The sequence below is a fragment of the Hemicordylus capensis genome, chromosome 2 (genome assembly GCF_027244095.1).
Source record: "Hemicordylus capensis ecotype Gifberg chromosome 2, rHemCap1.1.pri, whole genome shotgun sequence".
In the NCBI taxonomy this organism is placed as follows: domain Eukaryota; kingdom Metazoa; phylum Chordata; class Lepidosauria; order Squamata; family Cordylidae; genus Hemicordylus; species Hemicordylus capensis.
Window position 1 is genome coordinate 326,601,322 of NC_069658.1, and position 22,335 is coordinate 326,623,656.

Sequence of the window (22,335 nt, forward strand, 5' to 3'; positions counted from 1 at the left end):
CAGCAAACTCGCCTGACCTGACCCCATAGAGAATCTATGGGGCATTGCCAAGAGAAGGATGAGAGACATGAGACCAAACAATGCAGAATTGCTGAAGGCCGCTAATGAAGCATCCTGGTCTTCCATAATACCTCATCAGTGCCACAGGCTGATAGCATCCATGCCGCGCCGCATTGAGGCAGTAATTGCTGCAAAAGGGGCCCAAACCAAGTACTGAATACATATGCATGCTTATACTTTTCAGAGGTCCGATATTGTTCTGTTCTTCAATCCTTGTCTTCTTGGTTCCATGTAATATTCTAATTTTCTGGGATTGTGGATTTGGGGTTTTCATGAGCTGTACGCCATGATCATCACAATTATAACAAATTAAGGCTTGACTTATCTCGCTTTGCATGTAATGCGTCTGTCTCATATATCAGTTTCACCTTTTAATTTGCATTACTGAAATTAATGGACTTTTGCACGATATTCTAATTTTCCGAGTCTCACCTGTAGATTTAAAAATCTGTGTTGAATTTTACACTCAACTATATTATATATATATAAATTCAGGCTCCACTTCTTCACAAGTCATTCCTAGCTGGCTTGGTTAAGGTGGTAAAGGTGAATTGTCATATTACTGGTTATGTATAACCAAGTCCCTGAAATGATTATTTCTTCTTTTGTACTGGAAATCTAAATCCAAGCGTTGGAAAAACTTCCTTAGCTTATCTCTCTGGGTCCCATTTTTTGACAGATATTAGTACAATTGAAATGTCATCACATTATATCACTGATAAAATAAAATCAAGGCTTTTTTGTTATTATTTGTAGTCTGGTTTCTGAGATTCCATTTACCTGAAGACATATCAGCTGCTCGGATCCTAAGACATGGGTCCCCAGTCTTGGGTCTCTAGATGTAGTTGGACTACAACTCCCATCATCCTCATTCACAATGGCCAAAGGCAAGGACTTGTAGTCCAATAACATTTGGGAATCCCTGTCCTATGGTGGTCCTGGGGTTGCTGTCCGAACACTTTCAAAAGGGATTCTGAAGACTTCCTGGGTGACTGCAGTCCCAGAGAAGTCATGATACTAGTTCTGCCACGTTTCATTTCCTCTTTAGTGAAAAACAAAACAGAGTGTTGAAATAAAGGTCATCAGCTGTAAGACAGAGCACTTTCTGAGTGAAATTAGGCACCCCCCCATTATTTCCCTTCACCCTCTGCTCAGTGAATATTCCAGTGTAAGTAGCCGATATATGCCTAAGAACAGAACCAGCTATAAATCAACTGAGTGCTAGCTGCCAAATGCACTGAACACAGCACAAGGGAGATAGGAATAGATATTGGTTAGGACATCACTGGGACAGACCTGCATTTTGGCTAGAAATATCACCAAAGTTCAAAATCCCCAGGCTCAGGACACAAACTGAGGCTCACTTCAAGGATAGATGAAAAACAGAGCCACAGAAGATCTGCTCCCTCCCTCCCTCCCCCCCCTTGCTTGCCTCTACTTCCCCTCCCACCCACCTGCTGCTTTGGCAGTAGTGGTGGTGGGAGGAAGGGAGATTTTTTCTCTCCCCCAGCACCTGATGCTACTAGAGCACTGTAAGCTAAGGTGCTAACAGCACTTCAAAACTTAATTTTCCCACTGCTCCTATCACCCATCGAGAGCACTGGAAAAAATAGATTATTTCTTAATGCTTCTGGCACCCTGCTCAATGATAAAGCAGCAGCAGTGCCAGGTGCTAAGGGAAGAAGGGAGAGAAGAGCCCTCCAGCCCTCCCTCCTACCTGCTGCTGCTGGTAGAGCCAGAGTTGGAATGGCACCCACAAGCAGGCAAGTGGGTGGATGGGATGGGGAACTCACAAGAGGGGTAGGGCAGGGAAGGGGCCAGAACCCATTGTATTTCCAAACTGGAACATGATGGCTTTGATTTAACTTGGATTAGCTTGGAATACTCCAAATTGTTTCACTTGGTTTATTCCAAGTCCATCAATGACTGCTCTGTACTTCTTCAAGCCTCATCATGGAACTCTCAAATACTGGCATGATGTAGAGCAACACTCTGGCCAACCCCATCATATATACCTGGAAAAGAAGCAAGACATATATAGCAGCAGACTCGGGTGGCTGAGTGCTTATTGGTTTGGATGCAAATAGGGTCATCCAAAATTAAGGTTTTGGATTCTGCATACTTGTGGGACTCACTAGGCAGTAAAATATGGTTGTCAATAGAAAGAAAATGTGAAACACCTCAGAAATGACAAATTGAACTTCCAGGACCTTCCAGGGCTTTTCGAGAGCTTGCAGAATGTTCATTGTACACAGAGAACTAAAAATGCTAAACTCATCTCATTGCTTGGAGGAAGTTATTTCTTTTGTTCAGGGAAAAGGGAGGAGGTATGCTGTTGCTGGCAAATCACAGCTATGTTAAAATCACAGATTGCCCCATTGTTTATGGATTGTGTAAAAGCCGGAATGGAATGGGCCAGAATGAGCCCCTGAAAATCAAACTGGATCCCCAAAATAGGATGTATTAGAGACACTATATAACAATTGTAGCAGATTGTGGGTAGTGGAAAATACCTTTCCTGATTCCGGCCAGGTTACTGGATAATCTCCCTGACCAGTCTAAACCAGTTCTGCAACGGAGGGAGACTTTAGTGCTGAGTCATCCCTGTCCTGTGCTCCGAGACACCGACTGGCTGGTTTAAAAATATGTAACTTTCAAGACCTGAAAGTTAAGAAAAAGGTTCTGGGGATACCCAGAAGTTCTGGTAGGTTCCTGCTGCCACCAAGCACTCTAAGGCTTGCCTAGAACTGGACCAATGGATTGGGACCAGGTCTCTCTATAGCTGGGTACTGGGCAAATGCAAAGATCTGCTCTCCCATTTTGCTAACAGGCAAGACTAAAGGGAAAAAAAACTTTCCTTCCCATGCATTTTGCATGCACGTGGAACTAATTATTAATTTGGCCAAGCTGTCTTTGAGATGTGTTCTGCACCAGAGAAATCCCCCATATTGCACCCCCAGTGGGTTAATAACCACCCTAGGAGGCTTGTAAAAGGTAAAGAACATAGAAAAAAACTTTTATTCAATTACTACAGACTGGTTCTATCTGAGGCTTTTAGTTTTTTAAAAACACTTAAAATACTTAATTGGTTACAGGAATACTTCAAAAACACCCCAATAATTCTGGGGCTGCACACTTAAATTTAGTTACTTAGTTGCAAATAACAGATATTTAGGAAATGCAAAGCACACACACCAAAGAAACAGAAATTCTAATGAAAATTCTTATTAAAACTCTTTCTCCTGCCCTAAACTTCTGAAGACACTAGCCTTGGCTTCCTGTTCTCTTGAACTCACCAAGCTCCTGATGAGAATCAAGCAGCCTGCAGATCTCTCTGAGAAATTATCCTGCAGCTCTGCCACGAGGTATCTGACCCCATGATAGTCTTCACTTTCTGCTCAGACTTCCTTTCTTGTTTCCAGAAATCCTGGCAACAGCTCTCTAGTCCCACCCACCTGCTGGACTGATTGGGTGAGCCCTGGAGTTCATCAGCCTGTCAGTCAAGACAAGGGTTCACTTCCTGTTAACTCTTTAGAGGGAGAGGAAACTTGTCACTACAACAATATTTTAGCATTGAAATATTTCTAACACAACACTTTTATTAACTCCTTCATTTTTAAAAATGGAATGGTATAGCCCAGAATGGCCCCTTAAAAATCAAACTGGATTCCCAAAATAGTTCAACATAGTGACTGGGCAGTGAAGATTCCATATGCAGATAGGGAGGAGGAGCCTGTGGCACCATGGTTGTTGGGCAGTGGGGATTCCATATGCAGATGGTGTGGAGGAGCCTGTGATGGTTAAGGACAGTTGGAATGCAACTGTTACTGGTCAGAAGCTGTTCTTGATTGTAGAGGAGAGGAATCTATATATACTAGCTTAACCTGCGCAGAACATCTGCTCACTAGTACTTGATTGCTCCCCTCACCCCCTGCCACAGCCCCCCTCACCTCAGAGATTTCTCCATCCTCACCTGAGCTGCACTCCTGCTCCTCCTCCTCCATCCTGTTGCTTCCATCCCCCTCACCTCTCTTGGTCATGGCTATAGCATTGCTGGCACCTATTGACCAAGCTGCTGCAGCCCCCAATCCCCAGAGACCTCCCCATTGTTGGGAATTCTCTTTGGTGAGAGAATCCCTTTTTCATTATAGCAGAGTGCACAGAGGCACAACACAGCAGAATTTACCTAGGCATGTGTGTATGCTGAGAGTAAAGTAACTTGGAGCCAATTCATAGTTTCAAATCAATATATAAGGCATTTATTAAGGAACTCCATTCTAGATAGGAAAGTGAGGAGTTAGGATCTCTAATCTATCTATCTAGCTGGATGCAGATGGATTCTGCATCTTCTCTGCACACATGGTGCAGGGAGAGGAGCTTGCTATGTTGCAAGGTAGAAGGAACAGGTAGGGAAGAGAGAGAGGAAGTGAGTTGCTGGAAGGAAGTCCCTGAGATTAGCAATCTACATTCCAAAGGGATAGTGTCAGAGCAGTAGAGAAGGGATGACCAATGTCTTGACCCTCTAGCCCTCTGACTCACTAGTCTGTCTCCCACTGTCTGAGACAAGAGACAGCACAAAGTCCTTAACTTCCAACACCCATCTGAGCCCCGCTCCTGATCCTCCCCACAGGAGCAGCAGCAGCAGCAACAGCAGCAGCAGTTGACCGGGCCCTTCCTCACTGCCATGGCCGCTCGTTTCCCTCAGGCTGCTGACAGGCCCGGGCCCGTCTGCCTCCCTCTGACAATGGCCTTGGTAGCCCCAAACAGCAGCAGTGGTTGACTGGACCCTTCCTTTCTGCTGGTGCTGCCATGGCTGCTCATTCCTCTCAGGCTGCTGACAGGCTCAGGCCCATCCCTCACCCTTCCTTCTGTCTCTCTTACCCTCCCTTCTTTCTCTCTTTCTCCTCCACTCACTCTTCCCCACTCTTTCCTCCTGCTCCCTTCATGTTTTCTCTCTCTCTCCCTTCCTGAGTTAACAGATCTTGTTCATCTTGATTCCTCATCTAATTTACACAACAGCAGCCTCCTTCTCCTGAAGGGGCTCTTTCCTCCCCCACGACCCCTCTCTTAGAAGACCCCTGCCCCCCCTTCTCTACAATCAAGAACATCTTCCGACCAGTAACAGCTGCATTCCAACTGAGCTTAACCATCACAGGTTCCTCCTCATCTGCATATGGAATCCCCACTGTCCAATAACAACAGTGCCACAGACTCCTCCTCGCTATCTGTATATGGAATTCCCACTGCCCAATCACCATGGTGTTTCTGCTTTCACAGACTCCTCCCTATCTGCATATGGAATCCCCACTGCCCAATCAAGTGCCTCTGCTTGCAAACTCTCGTGAGAGCTGCCACACACAGGATTAGCCACAGGTATGCCTTAGAGAATTAAACATATAGATAGATAAAAGGTTAGTGGGCAGGGGCCTGCGAAGAGAGGAGTTGTGAGGGAAGAAAGAGCCCCTTCAGGAGAAGGAGGTTGCCGTTGTGTGAATTAGATGAGGAAACAAGATGAACAAGATCTGTTAACTCAGGAAGGGAGGAAGGGGGAGAGAGAGAGAATGGAGGGAGGAGAAGAAAGACGGAGGGGAAGAATGAGTGGAGGAGAGAGAAAGAGAAAAAAGAAGGGAGAAGAGAGAAAGAAGGGCAAGGGACAGGCCCGAGCCTGTCAGCGGCCTGAGGGGAACAAGTGACCATTGCGGCGCCTACTGGCAGCAAGGAAGGGCCCAGTCAACCACTGCTGCTGTTTGGGGCTACCGAGGCCATTGGCAGAGGCAGGCAGGCAAGGGATGGGCCCGGGGCCTGTCAGCAGCCTGAGGGAGACGAGGAAGGGCACAGTCAACTGCTGCTGCTCCTGTGGGGAGGAGCAGGAGCAGGGCTTGAGTGAGAGTGGGGAGGTCTCTGGGGATAGAGGGCTGCAGCTTGGCCAATAGGTGTCACAATGCTGCAGCCACAACCAAGAGGGTTGAAGGGGATGGAGTAAAGGGATGGAGGAGTGACTAAGAGGAGTGAGGGGGATGGAAGCAACCGGATGGAGGAGGAGGAGCAGGAGTGCAGCTCAAGTGAGGGTAGAGAGATCTCTGAGGTGAGGGGTCTGTGGCAAGGGGTGAGGGGAGTAATCAAGTACTAGCGCACAGATGCTCTATGTGTGTTAAGTTAGTTTATATTTATTTGATTTATTTGATTTATATACCACCCTTCCAAAAATGGCTCAGGGTGGTTTACATCAGAATAAAAACAAACAATTAAAATCACAACTAAATCAATTAAACAATTATTTCAATACTAAAATATTGTTATCTAGTATTTCTAACACATCCCACTGTTTGGGGGATCCAGTTTGATTTTAAAGGGGCTGTTCCAGCCTGTTCTGGGTTTTACACAGTCCTGCTTATTATTATCAGGGCAGAGACTAAAAACAAATAGTTGTAAAGAAACCAGAAGCCAGGCAGACTGTATGAATCTATCAATTCCGTCTACGATTGAGGGCAGTTGAAGAAAGCAATTACCATGAAATGTTCATGTGTCCGTTGAAAAAGACAAAGGAAAACAGAGGTCAGAGGAAGAGAGAATATAAATTGGTCTGCCCAAACAGCTTATTATATTTAGTAGCAGGGACAGAGCTCCCACTGTTTGCCCATGTCCAAAGAACATGGGCCATCATAGGGGGTACGGCCACTGAGAGCCCCTTGCTGCTTGCTGCCTCCCCCCACTTGCAAAGGGGGTTCCTGCTGCTGCAGTTCCTGTTGCCCACTGCTGGCCATTGGGCTTGGGGGGGCATTCAGAAGGAGGACAGCCCCGTTCCATTTCTCTGTCCATAGAGGAACAGAGCAGGATGTCGCTGGTTCTGAGCGCCCCCGGGCCTGCTGGGAATGGAGGGCATGCATGAGCCCTGTCTCAAAATAAGGGTACATGCATGCGCACCCTCCATTCCCACTGGGCTTGAGGGCAACTCAGAAGAAGAGAGGCCCTGTTCTTTCCGCTCTCCAGAGAGGAATGGAATGAGTCCTCCCTGCTTCTGACTGGCTCCGGAGCCTGATGGCAAGTGGCAGGAGGAGCGGTGGTGGTGGTGGTGCAATGGTGGTGGCCCCTGTTAAGGAGAGAAGGCATGCACCACCTGTGCATATGTGTGTGTGTGCTGGGGGGTGGTGTGTGGGCTGTGGGGTGTGTGTGTGTGTGCTGGGGGTGGGGGACAAACTCAGGCCTCTTGCATCCTTACTATGCCACTGTTAAGTATCATAAGAACCATGCTGGATCAGGCCCAAGGCCCATCCACTCCATCATCCTGTTTCACACAGCGGCCCACCAGATGCCTCTGAGAAGTCCACAGGCAAGATGCTGTAGCCTTGCAGGCCCCTGATCATCTTGTGAGTCCACACTTTCAATGAGCTGTCCACCACAATCCCAAGATTTCTCTCTGGTCAATCAGTGATGGCTCAGATCCCATCAGTGTATACATGAAGTTGGAATTTTTTGCTCCAATGTCCATCAGTTTACACTTGCTTACATTGAACCGTATCTACCATTTTGTCAACCACAACACCCCCAGTTCAGAGAGATCTTTTTGGAGCTCCTTGCAATCTGTTGTGGATTTCACTACCCTAAGTAGTTTAGTGTCATCTGCAAATTTGGCCACTTCACTGCTTATCCCAACTTCTAGATCATTTATGAAGAAGTCAAAGAGCACTAGTCCCAGTACAGATCCCTGGGGTACCCCACTTCTTACTTCCCTCCATTGTGAAAACTGTCCATTTATCCTGAAGGAGGGATTAGGGTTGAGGGGAGGGTTTATGCCGTGTCCATCCTGAGCCTTTTCATCTTTGATGGACTACAACTTCCATCAGCTCCACTTGCAGTGTATGGCCCTTGGAAGTAATGTGTTCTGTGCATGCTCCCATTTTGTGACCATGGGTAAGTTAAGAACAAGGCTGGAGGAGGGCTGACCATGTGGCAGATGAGCACAGGCTCCGATAGTGTAGTCCTACTCAACACTTTCCCCCAGCACATGACCACGGCAGGAGGAAATGCCATTGGAGCCTGCGCCTGCCTCCCACACTATCACTTTCCCCTCCCCCGACCTTTTTCTTAACTCACAAATGATCACAAAACAGAAGCAAGCACAGCTCCCATCCTTCGGTATGATGCCTGTCAGAACCAGCCCACTGAAGAGTACAGTAATATCCAATTCTTCTGAGCACCCAGTTATCAGGACCCAATCACAAGCAACTCCCAAGTGTTGATTACACTGTTATAGTGCCATACATTTAGTATACAGTACAGAAATCACATCACATATATACCTCACATATATCATGCTCACTGAGAGCATGAGAGGGAAATACTCACATATATCAATTGAGAGGGAAATACTTGCTCTTTACTGCAGGGCTTCCCAACTCTGGGTCCCCAGATGTTGTTGGTCTACAACTCCCATCATCCCACTAATGGCCTTCAGCAATTGTGACTGGGGATGATGAGAGTTGAGTCTAACATATGGGGGCCCAAGGTTGGGAACTCTTCATCTGCAGCACTCTTGGTGGTATCACCTACCATCTTGCATTGATTGCAGCCTAAATCAGGATGTAATGCAGTCTTGTATACTAGCCAGTATCTTTTATCTTTTGTTGAGAAGTTTGCCTCAGTGGGGATCCTGTGGTATGGAGTCAGAAAAGAAAAGGGGGGGAGGAGGGGGAGGAGGAGGAGGAGAAATGGGAGTTGTTTCTGAACAAACTCTTAATTAAATCTATGTAAGATCACTTTTGTGTTTGTGAGGGAAGCAACTATCAAACAGTATGCTCTCATATGCTGCCCTGTGATTTCTGAAGCTGGCCATTGGGTAACAGGTGGTCTGGTTATTCAGTTACTTAGGGGTGATCATATGGCTTTGTGAAGCCATTTTGCTCACTGGAACCATAAAAGGGTGAAACTTTTAGTCCGTCTCCACAATAAAACATACTAGTTCTAGAATAAGGATGACTGATAACTTTATGAGCCTCTGAAACATGTACTAGGCTCCTTTTCTAGGCGGTTTCCATGCCTTATGCAAAACCAGACACACACACACACACACAGTTAAAATGACTGCTTTATTGTGTTAATACATTTCCACCACGATGGATCCAGCTCACTTTCTTGCAGGTCCAGTAATTAAACCCAGCTCACTCACCACTCTGAAAGGCCACCTCAATCCAAATGTGTACCTTGCTTCCAACAATTCCTCACACTTCCCATTTGCCTGACTCTCACTAACTTTGTTCTTTTTTCCTTTTGAGTTTGCCACAGGCACAAATCAGACTAAGTAATACAAGCATTCGCTGCTGAGAATTCTCATGCAATGCTCTTCCTGTCTATTTCTTCAGTATGAAGCTTTTAATGCCCAAATACATTAAGCATACCTAGCTATGCTTAGTCACTAGCACATGATCAAAACATCTATGTGCAGAGAGCTTTTATACAGAGGAGTATGCAGTCACATATCCCAGACTGTGTAGTGGTACAGTCCAGGAACAAGAATGACTATGTGATATTTGTCTAGAAATCTTCTCAGGTAACTCATGGTCATCCAGTTAAGAAAAGGCTTGCTGGATCATCCAGTTAAAAAAAGGCCTGCTGGATCAGGCCAAAGGCACATCCAGTCCAGCATCCTGCTTCATGCAGTGGACAGCCAGGTGCATCTGGGAAGCCCATAAATGGGGGGAAAGAGGACAACTGTTCCCTCCCATTGGTGTTTCCTAGCACCTGGTGTTGAGGGATATGTCATCTCTGTTCCTGATGGTATACAGCTATCAAAGCTAGTAGCCATTGATAGTCCTATCTTACATGGATTTGTCCAACCCTCCTTTAAAACCATCTACATTGGTGGCTATCACCACATCCAGCAGCAGTGAATTCCACAGTTTAATTACACATTGTACAAAGAAGCACTTCCATCCGTCTGTCCTGAATCTCCCAGCACTTAGCTTCAATAAATTCTAATATTATGAGAGAGGGAGAAAAAGTTCTTTCTACTCACCTCTATCATGTCCCCCTTTTTGACTGATTGATTAATTAAGTGCCGTCAAGTCGGTGTCGACTCTTAGCGACCACATAGATTTACCAGCTTGCTTTCTAAACTAAGAAGGCCCAAACGTTGTAGTCTTTCCTCATAGGGAAGTTGCTCCAACCCCCTGATCATTTTGGTTGCCTTTTTCTGCAAAGATCCTCTGCAGGGATCTTTCCCCAGCCCTACTTAAAAGATGCCAGGGATCAAAGCGGAGATCTTCTGCATCAAAGCATAGAATCTCTCGTTAAGCCACAATTCCTCAAACAATCCAGTAGGCTTACTTAGGAACATAGGAAGCTGCCATATACTGAGTCAGACCATACGTCCATCACGCTCAGTATTGTCTACACAGACTGGCAGCAGCTTCTCCAAGGTTGCAGGCAGGAATCTCTCTCAGCCCTATCGTGCAGATGCCAGGGAAGGAACGTGGAGCCTAGATGCTCTTCCCAGAGCGGCTCCATCCCCTAAGGGGAATATCTTAACAGTGCTCACACTTCTAGTCTCCCTTTTGTATGCAGCCAGGGCAGATCCTGCTTAGCTTAAGGGGACAAGTCATGCTTGCTACCACAAGACCAGCTTTCTTCCCTTGTAGAATACTATGAGTGTTGAAGTACTTTATATAAACAAAATTTTGAGCCTGCATGGGTAAAAAGACAAGCTTGAAGCCGTGGCAATAGGCTATCCTAAAGGGTAGAAAATAAAAAGACAAAACAATTCCATGTTTTAAAATGTTATGTAGTGTCAGTATTCAGGGAGGCTTCAGATGGCCATCAGGAAAACCACATTTTATAATCTCAGGCTTTCCTTACTGACAGAGTCATTAAGGGCAGCTCACATCCAAGGTTGTAAACATAGAACATAGTAGAGTTGACAGCTGCACATGATGCAGAAGCTTTCTTTCCTATTATTATTATACTTTAACTGTGAATCTGATAGCTAGTTCTGCTCTGTTCCTGAAGACCATGGGTTTCTGTCTCATTTGGCTTCTTAATGGAGGGCTACTTCCAACTGGATTTGGCAGGGTTGACTATCCTTTCATTTCTACCCTCGGCTTCTTGTTTTTCTGCAGAATACAAGAGATTTAGGGTTCCCCCAGATCTGAAGGGAAAAGAGATGAGCTCAGTCTGCATACCATTTTTGGCCCATCAGTTTTAGGACCTCCTTGTGAGAGGTGCCTCACAAAGAGTTCCTAAAACTGAGGTATCAAAATGAGCCGAGACTGTGTGGCCTCCAATGGGACCGATCTTTCAAACGCTGCCACTGCTGGGGTCTGGCCACTGGCTTGGGCCCCTGAGCAGATTATCACAGGACAACAACATCTGGCTGGTGGTCCTCTCCCTAGAAGTAACCATGGGAGACAAATGGTTCTGAGCAGGGGCAGCTGGTTCCCTCCACCTCTCAATGTGAACCTACATACCTCAATATCTTATGATTAGGCCGCAGCCTCAAGACTCCTTATCCATCCCCAGCGTCACTGCTTCTCCACAACAGCATGGGCCCCATAGCTGTTTCTCATAGCAGGGATCTTTCCCTTACTGTTCTTGCCCCTTGAGCAGGCCAGGCTGATGAAGTATCTCCTCAGGCTCATACAAAATGAAAGGGAGCAAAATATACTGCAAGGCCCCTCATCGGTTTCCTCTGTTGTCATCATCACTACCATCACATGCAATATCTAAACACATTCAGGAATTTTCAGTCAGAAATGTCCCAGAGTCCTTTGGGCCACAGAAGCTTTGTTCCTCCTGTCAGGCTAAATCCTGGTGGGCCACCTGCTGGCGGGTTTACATTCATCAGTAAACAGTCTGTTAATAAATATATCAGTGATTCTCTTGTGTCTCTGGAGGGTGGAGATCACATTGCTACACTTACACACATGTGGCAGGGTTGGCTGGATTATGGGAGGGAAAGAAAAGGCGACTGATGCCCTGCTTATTGAGAGTCTTGGGCAGGGTATTCACCTATTGTTGTAAGATGCACCAGGGAGTTGCTCTATCCAGAGGAAGATGCCTGAGCACAAGTGGAACCCTCAGAGCTGGGGGACATCTCTGCCCCTGGGCCCACCTTGGTGATTAGCAGACTCCTGAAAGCAAGAACTGTAGCTCCCAGGGTGTCCCATGAGCTTTACTCATCACTGCATAGGGGTGTACAGGCTATGACCCCTCAGCCCACTGGTCCTTGGATATTGATGCCCGATCTTTGGTTGTGTGTTACGGAAGAAGGCAGGGGTGCAGAATCCCCTCTTATTCCTGTCAGGTTCCATGGCGTTGTGCTGGGTTCTGAAAAATGGCAGCTACATTGCTATGACAACAACACTTCCCCCCACTACAAACTACATAAGCAGCAGCCAGGAGCACGGGACCTGTGAAGAAGGAAGCTCTTTCCACTGAACCAGAAAAGACGCAAGTGGCCCTGCACACTCTCCCACCCCTTTCCCCACACTCCCAGCCTGCTCCCCTGGCCCCTCCCAGCACAGCAGTTGTCCAGCTGCACCTCCTGTGGGTCACCAGATGCCAATGCTTCGGGGTCCCCTTTCGGCACGAGGCACTTCATGTGTTCTCCGGCTGCGGGCCTTCCGCTTTCCCTCCAAGTGCTTCCACTTGTGGCTCTTGACCTTGGTGCTCAGCGGAGGGGGCAGGGGCGGCTTCTTTTTGGGCTGGTGGCTCTTGCGACTCCACAGCTGCTCGCAGACCTGGTCCATGGTGCTGAGGTTGGGGTGATCCACCAGCTGCAAGAAGTCCTGGTACCAGAGCTTGCGATGGAAAGACTGGGTGGGGTCCTCTTCCCAGGAGAGGGAGTCAGCTTGCTGGGCATGGATCACTTCGAGTCGGAGGCTCAGCAAGCTCTGGGTGAAGCCATGCTCTGTGGCATGGCAGTGGTAGAGGCCGGCATCTTTGCGCTGCACACTGCGCAGCAGGATCCCCCGCTCCATCTTCATGACCCGATCATCCAACAAAACCTGGAGTTTAACACAGAGAAGGGGGTCTGAGAAATGAAGCAGAGCAAGGTGGTCAGGAGGGTGAGAGACTGGGGAGAGGCAGGCCGAACTGTACTTCAGGAACATCAACAACAGTTCTAGGTGATTCTAGAAGATATACAAACATACGAGCCTGCTTTATACAAGTCAGACTCCTGGCCCCATCTGCCTCAGTACTGTCTGCACTGTGGCTCTCCAGGGTTTCAGGCAGGGCTCTTTTCCAATCCTACCTGGAGATGCCAGGGATTGGTTCTAGGACCTTCTATGCAAAGCAGATGCTCTGCCACTGAGCAGTGGCTCCATCCCCATACCTGCTTGGTGAAGAGGTCCATGCTATAGTAGGGTGTAGTCTAGTGTAGGCCTAGGGAAGGCAAAAAGGAAGGGAATACAGAAGCAGATGGAGGCTAGAGCGTCTTGGTCTATGTATCCATGGTGTTAATTGGATGGATGCAGAAAGTTATTTGTGAGGCAGGAAGTTTCTCTTCATCTCACTTAGGAAGAAAGGGTGAAGAAGCTCCAGGAAGTGCTCCTTCATGCTTCCAGCCTTGTTTCCATCTTCTCCTGCCTAGTCCACAGGCAGGAGTGACCAGGTTCCTACCTCCTTCCGTAGGGCACTGCTGGTTTTCTGGTACATCCACACAACCTGGGCCTGCAGTGACCTGGGGAGGCACTCCAAGAAGGCACTGCTGCCTTCCACTCCATATAGCTTCTTTTCTGGCACGCTGTTTCTCAGGGGATCTGCACAGAAACATGGGGGAGCACAAGGTGTAGATGGGGTCAACTAGGTGAGGACAGGCAGAAACCAAGTTGTACACAGGTAAGTGCCCATGCCAAAGGCAAAGCTAGGCAGGAGGAAGTGAACATTTGCCAAAAGAGATAGAAAATAGTTCCCCCACATGCAGCAAATAGTATCCTTAAAAGACTTAAAGATTCAGAAAGAGTCCCCTGGTATATGCAGAACTATACCCTTTCCCTCCCTCCCTGAATTTGGGTGTATGGTTCTACATCAGAGACTCTCAACGTTGGGTCACCAGATGTTATTGGACTTCAACTCCCATAATCCCCAGCCCCAGTGGCCTTTGGTTGGGGATTATGGGAGTTGAAGTCCAATAACATCTGGGGACCCAACGCTGAGAATCCCTGTTCTACATGAGTGAGGCATCTATCCATGGAAGCAAGGGAACAATCTGGTTCACTTTTAAGTGACATTTTGTGTCAGTTACACATAAAGCTTGGATTCTGCTCAGCGGTCTAGTATCATCTCTCCCTGTCTCCTTGCCTCTCTTTTGGTAAAATGGGGGCATCATCTGTAAAAATGTTTGTAATTGTTTACACCATACAGTAGAAAAGGAACAGGAAACATTTATAAGAAGCTAGATTCCAGCTCATTACTTTATTGACCACATCTACAGATTAATAAGGTGTGTGTGTGTATGCGCGCGCATGCACGTGTGCATAGCCCTGAAGAGCTTACCTCCCCGCACACAAACAGTTCCCTCTCCTTGGGTGGGCAGGCGGATTGCCCGCACAGACGAGCACCGGCTGCTGCTGGTAGCTTCGAGGGTCAGGGTGCCGAGTTGCCTTCCCTGGAGCTCCAATAATGCACCACACAAGTGTGTGTACATTATGGGGAGCCCCCCGACACTAGCCGCTTGCAGCTGCAGCTGGCAGACAATCGGAAAAACAAGGTTAAGGGAGTGCTTGCTCCCTTAACCTCATTCTAGAGGGAGGCTCCATAGGTGGTTTTGCCGCCGCTGTGCCACCGGGATCAGCCCTGATCCCAGTGGTACACACATGCGTGCAAAACCAGGCTGGGCTTCCTTAGCCTGGTTTTTCACGTTCGTGTGGATAGCCTCAAAGAATAACATGGCTGGTGATGGCAGGCTTACTGAACTGGGTGCAAATGATGCAGAGTGTGCGGGGCTGAATTAAGTGCACTCACCTCCAGAGCACAACGTATTGGGGTCCCCGTTCCTCACATCCTGACGTCGGAACCGCCTGCCAGGTGGAAAGGGAGAGAAAGCACAAAATGTCTTGTCAGGGTACAAAAAACAGAGAGTCTTCTACACCTGGGGGGACCACGTCTTCAGAAGGGGAATGTACAGCCACAGGCCAGAGTTCTATGAAGGAGCCATGGAGAAAGAGTTGGATCCCAGGCACAGCGCCTTAGAATTGTGACCCTGCCATGCACATCCAGTACAGCTCCTAGATTGCTAGGTCCAGCTGAATGCAGTGGCTGGGAACCATGGCTAAGGCTGGGATGGGAGACTGCCTGCTGAGCCTAAGTGGTCAGAAAGTCTAGGGATCCCCATAGACTACACTGTGCCTACTGGGAGCAAGATGTCTGGCTACTAGCAGCATCTGTCCTATGGGCTCACATGACAATGCTCTTCAGCAGGTAAGACTGCACCAGAGGTGTAACTAGGGAAAACAGCGCCCGGGGCAAGCACTGAAATGGTGCCCCCCCGTGCCCCCCGCCCCCCCAACATACTACATTATACTTAGGTTTTTCCTCACAAGCACCCGCCGCTGCCGCCGCCGCCAAGCCAGGCCACTGACTGGCCGCCAGGCGCCAGCAAAGCAATGGGGGGCAAGGGCGGCGCAGAAGGGACCGCTCATGGGGGAGGGGGTGCCGACGCGCTCCCTTGACTGCTGCAGCGCTGCTGCACCGAGCAGGAAACATTTGTATTAACAAAAAAATTAAAAAATTTTTTTTTTAAATTTTTTGTCATGGCGGCGCCCCCCACGTGACCAGAAAAGGTGGCGCCCGGGGCACGTGCCCCCCCTGCCCCCCCTATAGTTACGCCTCTGGACTGCACAGTGTCCTTACCAACCACATGAATCAAACCTCCCAAGACTATATTAGGTGTCCGGATTCGACTTTGTGTCCTTCTCATTTCCCCTTTGGGTGCTGCTATTGACCCTGTACTACTCAAGGCATGCCAACAGGAGGCGAGACAAATGTCTGCCCATCAGGATCACAGGGATCTGGCAGCAAAAGAGCTGGGGGGCCCTAGACACAGCAAACAGGCCCCAGGCCCCTGCTCCAAGGAAGATACTCTGGGCACTCCAGTCTGCTTGCCATACCGTTTGGTGTTGTGCATGTAGCGAGTGCAGGTGGTGCCATCCCAGGCACAGTATGGGTCCCTAGCCAGGCAGCATTCTGCACAGGCTTTGCCATAGACGCCACAGCGGTGCAAGGGCAGCTGGGAAATGGAAGTCCTGGAGCCCACATAGAGCTGTTGCTGTTTGGAGAGAAAGACACACCACGTTAGCCCACTCTCCCCGTACATGGGCTGGGAGCCATTCCTGGGTGTCCGGATCCTGGCGGGGATCAGGGGCCGCAGGGCCCCCGAAGTCCCAGGATGCCCTGTGCAAGCGCGCGGGGCATCATGGAGAGACACCCGAGGCTGGGGTGCTTGTTGGAGCCCCCCGGCAGAGGTCTCTTCAAGAGTTGTCGCGGTGCAAAATCACGCTGCGGCATCTCATGACCACAAAAACGCGGAGCGCACACTCCATTAACCTCATTTAAGGGGAGGGGTTCCTAGGTGGGCTAGCCGCCATGGAACCACCGGGCTCGCCAGTGGGCCCGGTGGTTCCAACGATCCCTGGAAAGCGGGCTAAGCTCCCTTAACCCACATTCCAGTGACCGTAGGAATAGCCTCAATGAGTACTAGGCTGCGGTGGGGATCTGCTGCCCCAGAGCAGTGCCATGTGTTAAGAGAGAGTAGATGCAGCCCCAATGAAATGCCATACAGTTTTAGGTAATCTGCTTGCCATACTGTTTGGAGCCACATGGGGGACCTTTCTGGTCCATAAATATCATCCATCCATCAATCAAAACCATAAATTAAAAAAAAAAATGCAGTCCAGGAATGCCTGAAGTACAAGTAAGAAATCCAGCAGAGAGTTGCAGGTGGGGGTGGTGGGGTGGAGATTCTTCTGGTTGTTGGTGGGACAAAGGGCAGGAAGTGAGTGAGATTGACAATGACCTCCCAAACAAGAATATGCTCTTGGTCTTATTGAGGGAAAGCTTGGGTCTCTGCTGCTCTGAACAACACAGCTGGGTGTAGTAAGATGCCCGGAAGAAGCTGGGATAGTTCCAGCAGCAGAAGGAATATACCCCATAATATCACTACCCCTTGCAAACCTTTTCATTTTAGAGAAGAGAGACCAGTCCCTACTCAGGTAATCCCACACTGCAGACCTCTCTCCCCAGCTGTGTGCAAGAGCCCCCACCACATGCAGACAGACACCTGCCTCCCCATTCCCATTCCTCCCCCATGGCTCTCCCAAAGCCCCACATACCCGCTTTGAGGAGACCTGCATGCTGGTAACTGGAGAGGAGTCCTGCCAATGAGAAAGAGGAATCCTGATGTGATTGAATTGCTGAGAGGCAATCAGTATCCCAGGTATCAAGAACTGCGCCTTTTCAACCACAAGCCCCCACGCTTTCACAGGGCATCCACACGATTGACATCATTTCTCAAGTGGAGCCTGGAAAGTTGCTTCTGACATCACAGTTTTGTACAGAAAAGGTAGAGAAGCCCAAAGATCGGTGGGCCAGATGGAGCCCCTGAACCGACATGGTAGCATCTTAACGTATGGCAATCCTTTCACAAAGCAGCTGTATCTGTATGCGTTGGGATTTATGTGTATATACACTGTCTTTGTTCTTGCCACTGATGTATTGTCTGTATGTCTGTGCATAGGCTTGGGGTAGAGTTTAGAATGTTTGTGTCAGTCATCAGTTCTGTAGACTGATTGGTAAGTTTGTATTTCTTACTGGATGCTAGAGACTAGTCATGTGCACTAGTCATGTGCCATTCTAAAGGCCTCCAGACCGGTCCGGACACGGGGTGGTTTTGGTTCGGGAAGAATGGCTGGGGGGGTTCCAAAAAGAATAGGGGGGGCTTTACTTAACCCTCCCAACAACCGCGCTGTATTTCCCTGAGTAATCGGGCGGCAGGATAGCTCCCTGCCGCCCCCTTCAAAGTACTGCTCGGCTGGCGGCCGCCCACAAGAAGACCCGTGCCGTTCAAACAGACCCATCGTGAAGCAAATCCATCGTTAAGACGATCCATCGTTAAGAAGATCCCCGCTTGCAAGAAGTCAAGAACCCCTCCCATTCCAAGTCACAAGAGAGGGCGGCGGGAGAACTCCCCTGCCGTGCCCTTCCCCTTTGCCGGTCTGGCTGCAAATGGCTTCTAAGAAGCCCGTTTTAAAGGAGCGGGCGGCGGAGAACTCCCTGCAGGCTGCTGTTTCCTTTGCCGGTCTGGCTGCAAATGGCTTCTAAGAAGCCTTTCGTGTGTGTGCGTGAAAGGCTTCTTAGAAGCCATTTGCAGCCAGACCGGCAAAGGGGAAGGGCACGGCAGGGGAGTTCTCCCGCCGCCCTCTCTTGTGACTTGGAATGGGAGGGGTTCTTGACTTCTTGCAAGCGGGGACTACACAGAGCGGATCTTCTTAACGATGGATCTTCTTAACGATGGATTTGCTTCACGATGGGTCTGTTTGAACGGCACGGGTCTTCTTGTGGGCGGCCGCCAGCCGAGCAGGACTTTGAAGGGGGCGGCAGGGAGCTATCCTGCCGCCCGATTACTCGGGGAAATACGGCGCGGTTGTTGGGAGGGTTAAGTAAAGCCCCCCCTATTCTTTTTGGAACCCCCCACCCCAGTGCCAGAACTCAGCTCTGCGGTTCCGTGCACACCCCTACTAGAGACTGATGTTTTTTCTGTTAAGATGATCTTTCACTCAGAGTAGGACTGTTCTTTATGATTTGGTAGTAAAGTAATAAGCCACCAAATGGTGCACTGCAGAAATGAATTGACTACCTAGCCAGAGGCTGCCAGTTGAAATCCCTGCTGGTATGTTCCCCAGACTGTGGGAAACACCAATGTAGGAAGATGCTGAAAGGCATCATCTCACACTGCATGGGAGGAGACAATGGTAAACCCCTCCTACCAAAGACAACCACAGGGCTCTGTGGGCGCCAGGAGTCGACACCGACGCGACGGCACACTTTACTTTAGTAAACCTTAGTAACTTTGTTCAATAAGCTTAACACGCTTCTGTTTTCACTCTTACACTCCGCTACAGTATGTCGTTCAGGCGAAACCACTCTTCTTCCTTCGTCCATGCTCACCTTAAACACCTGCAACTCTTCCAGCAGCAGCTCCTCCATGTTTTGCCAGCTCTCCTTGGGCACAGAGACCACCTTCAGGACTGTGCCAACATCTGCCAGGAAGGGGGAAGGTGGGAGAATTTAAGCACACAAAGGGCCAGTCCAGATAATACTTTCAGTGCATGATTAGATTTCTCTACCCATGTACATACGATCAACTGAATGGAAAACCATGCATTCTCTACCCTGGATTTAAATACTAAATGTAATGTAGAATTTAGAATGTAGGGTAGTCACTATCATGTGATCAGATCATTGCCTGAATTGCAATGTGATGTTCCCCCCCTTAACCATAGAGTTGGCATTGTAAACAGGACAGAGCACAAGACTGGATCATCCAGTTATGTAGGCAGGACTTACTTCGGGCATAATTTTTTTCCATTCCTGCCTGAGGTGGAGAGTTGTGAAAGAGTCCTTTTCATCTCTGCCACACTAACTGACATAGGTGGAATAAGTGCAGCTTACAAGACAAGTGTGCTGTTTACAAGTTCCACCCACTCTTCAGTATAAAATATATGTGAAAAACTGCGTGCGAGTTTCAATCATGATTTTTTATTTTTTTACTGTGATAAGAATAAGAGATGCAGTTTTACCCACCAAACCTTAAGGGTCACTCCTGCTTTCTTGTCTTTTCTCCCCCCGTCCCAGAGCTCCACTTACAGCCTCTTCAGTCACACTCAATCACCCTCTCCTCACATTTCTCCCTGCTGGGATCTGACAGAGCATTTTGCCCAGGAAGATCCCAGTCAGGTTGAGGGTAAGGGATTGACACAGAGAGGTTGCAAAAGGAGAGAGCTCAAGGTGGGGTGGAGCAAGCAAGACCACCAGGCAAGTCCCTTAAGGCACAGGGGTCACCCCTGGCCCTTTGCCTTCTGGTCTCCACCTTCCAGCACCCCACTTACAGCTGCAAAGCAGTGTCTTTTCATTCTTCACCAGAAATCTGGGATTGTGGGCTTGGAAACGGTAAGGATCTTTTCCTATGGAAGGGTTTCCCCCAGTTTGGAGCTCACTATATTGCTCCCTGTTATCTAATCTATCTATCTGAAGCTGCTTGGACATCACTCACTCTCCGATATGAAACTCCCAGACCAATGCACAAAAGACAGAAATATTTATCTAGTTTTTGCAGGTAGGTTCCAGACCTTACCCAGACTAGCAAACAAACAAGTGAGTGAATAAATGAATGAAAAAACAAACAAATAAACCCAAGCCACCCCCACCCCCATGCATTACTCTTCTAGAAAATGCAGGGAAACACTCCCATTGAAAAGCATGGACAATGAAACTTCATAGAGATAGGAAATGATAGAGTCACAAAGAGAGATAAGACGTTGATATTTGGAAGAATGCTTGCAAACTGCAAGCCCTCTTACCAATATATATATCTGGGGTTCACCCTGAGATTTTCAAACATGCCCATTTAATTTGTGTACTTCAAGCTAGCAGACACATAAGTATCCTCTATAATAAAAGGCTTGGGTGTGTGCCCGTGTCTCTGCGCCCGTGTCTTTCTCGGCCGTTCTGGGCATGTGCGGAGCGCATGCCCAGAACGTCCGAGAAAGATACGGCCGCAGGCACCAGGCAGCCATGTTGCCTCTCCGCGCGAAAGGAGGAGAAGCGGGGATCGGGGAGGGCAGAGGTGGCAGCGGGGGGACCGGGAGGGCAGAGGCGGCTGCGAGGGGACCGGGAGGGCAGAGGGGGCAGCGGGGAGAACAGAGGAAGATATGGCCGCAGAGACACGGCGGCCATGTTGAGGAGAGCGGCGGGCCGAGAATGGCCTATGGGGAGGGCAGAGGCGGAGGCAGCGGGTCCAGCCCGGCCGCGGGGAGAGGAGAGGCAGCGGGGGGTCTGGACCGCCGAAAAAGGAGGCAGAGGAAGAAGCCGGGCGAGGTGGCGGCAGAGCCGCAGCCGCCGCACGATGTGAGGAGGTGGTGGGGGAATCCGGAAAGGGGAGGCCGGTGGTGGCGGGGGGCCCTTGCCCGGCCGGGGAGACCGTCCGCGGCATGGAGGCTGGCTGCGGTGGGAGGGGAAATGGCAGCGGGGGGCCCGGAGCGCACAACTCTCTTAGCGCCCATTAATTTAACGGGCCTAAAATAACTAGTGTCTCCATAGAATACAAAGAAGTCCAAGCTCTGAATTCTGCCTTTGGAATGAATTGCAGCTCAACAGCTGATCACTGTTTATGACTCTATTGTTTTATGTACTTATATCTATGGGAAGGTGCTGTGTTTGAAGCAGGAAATACGACACAGGAAGCCTGGGAACCATAGAGAGTGGGGAGTGATAGGCCTGCATCTGTGAAAGGAAGGCATGGTAGGATTCTAAATTAGGGATAGTGCAGAGAGGTTTGGGATGGGGTGGGGGGTAGGGAGAGAGGATTTTCATCTGGAAACCAAGACTGGAGAAAAGGCTAACCTCCCATCCCTTAGCAGCACAGTCCCAATCTAAATCACAGCTATTAATTTTTATTTATTTATTTTAAGGAGAGCAGAAGATTCTGGTCATGGATTTCCTGCATCTAATTCTGCCTCAAGGCAATGTCTTGCAGCCAGGAGGATTAGGTAAATTAAACCCATTCCTTGTAATGCATGCAATACATTCTGTTTATTGAAAGGAAGATTTCTACTCACAGCTTTTTGCATGGGAGCTTGAGCACAAGCAAGTCAACACTTAGCTATGCTGTGTGACTTAGCAGAGCAATTCTACAGGTCTCTTGCTGCTGCCAAGGCTTTGCTTCCACTCCCCACTTCTGTCTCAACACTCAACACCCACTTTTCAGAGTCATGGCTGGCCCCCTTCCTACTCCATGTATCACTTTGATCAGAACCACATGTGGTCAAGAGAAGGCAGTCATTTGTCCTTGGCAGTGAAAAAAGAAAAACAATGTTTCTCCACTCAGCTGATGGGCGCCTCCTCCCCACAGCTGGCGTCCTAAGCTTCCCCGTTTGTTCCATCAAGCCCTGCAAATCTCTGTTACTTCCAGTGGTCCCCTGCACTCAATCCCATCCAGTATGTTTCCTTAGGATACTGTTCATGGGCACAGACGTGCATGCATATAGAAGCATAAGGAACAGAGCG

General features: G+C 48.8%; 1 protein-coding gene across 5 annotated transcripts in view; it reads right to left on the minus strand.

Annotated features, from left to right (window-relative positions):
- Positions 1 to 3,055: 3,055 nt before the first annotated feature.
- SEMA3B (semaphorin 3B) overlaps positions 3,056 to 22,335 on the minus strand; it is a 68,672-nt gene continuing 49,392 nt past the window's right edge. For 3 of the 5 annotated variants that reach the window (XM_053295175.1, XM_053295174.1, XM_053295177.1), the window contains 6 exons: positions 19,219 to 19,310; positions 17,385 to 17,426; positions 16,164 to 16,321; positions 15,019 to 15,074; positions 13,675 to 13,814; positions 9,133 to 13,058 (listed from right to left, as the gene is read on the minus strand). In XM_053295175.1, coding sequence (XP_053151150.1) covers positions 12,603 to 13,058; positions 13,675 to 13,814; positions 15,019 to 15,074; positions 16,164 to 16,321; positions 17,385 to 17,426; positions 19,219 to 19,310 — 944 coding nt within the window. In that variant the 3' untranslated portion in view covers positions 9,133 to 12,602. Of the gene's footprint in view, positions 3,590 to 6,205; positions 8,711 to 9,132; positions 13,059 to 13,674; positions 13,815 to 15,018; positions 15,075 to 16,163; positions 16,322 to 17,384; positions 17,427 to 19,218; positions 19,311 to 22,335 lie in introns of those variants that run through there. The other 2 variants (XR_008315958.1, XR_008315957.1) reach the window with 2 other exon arrangements.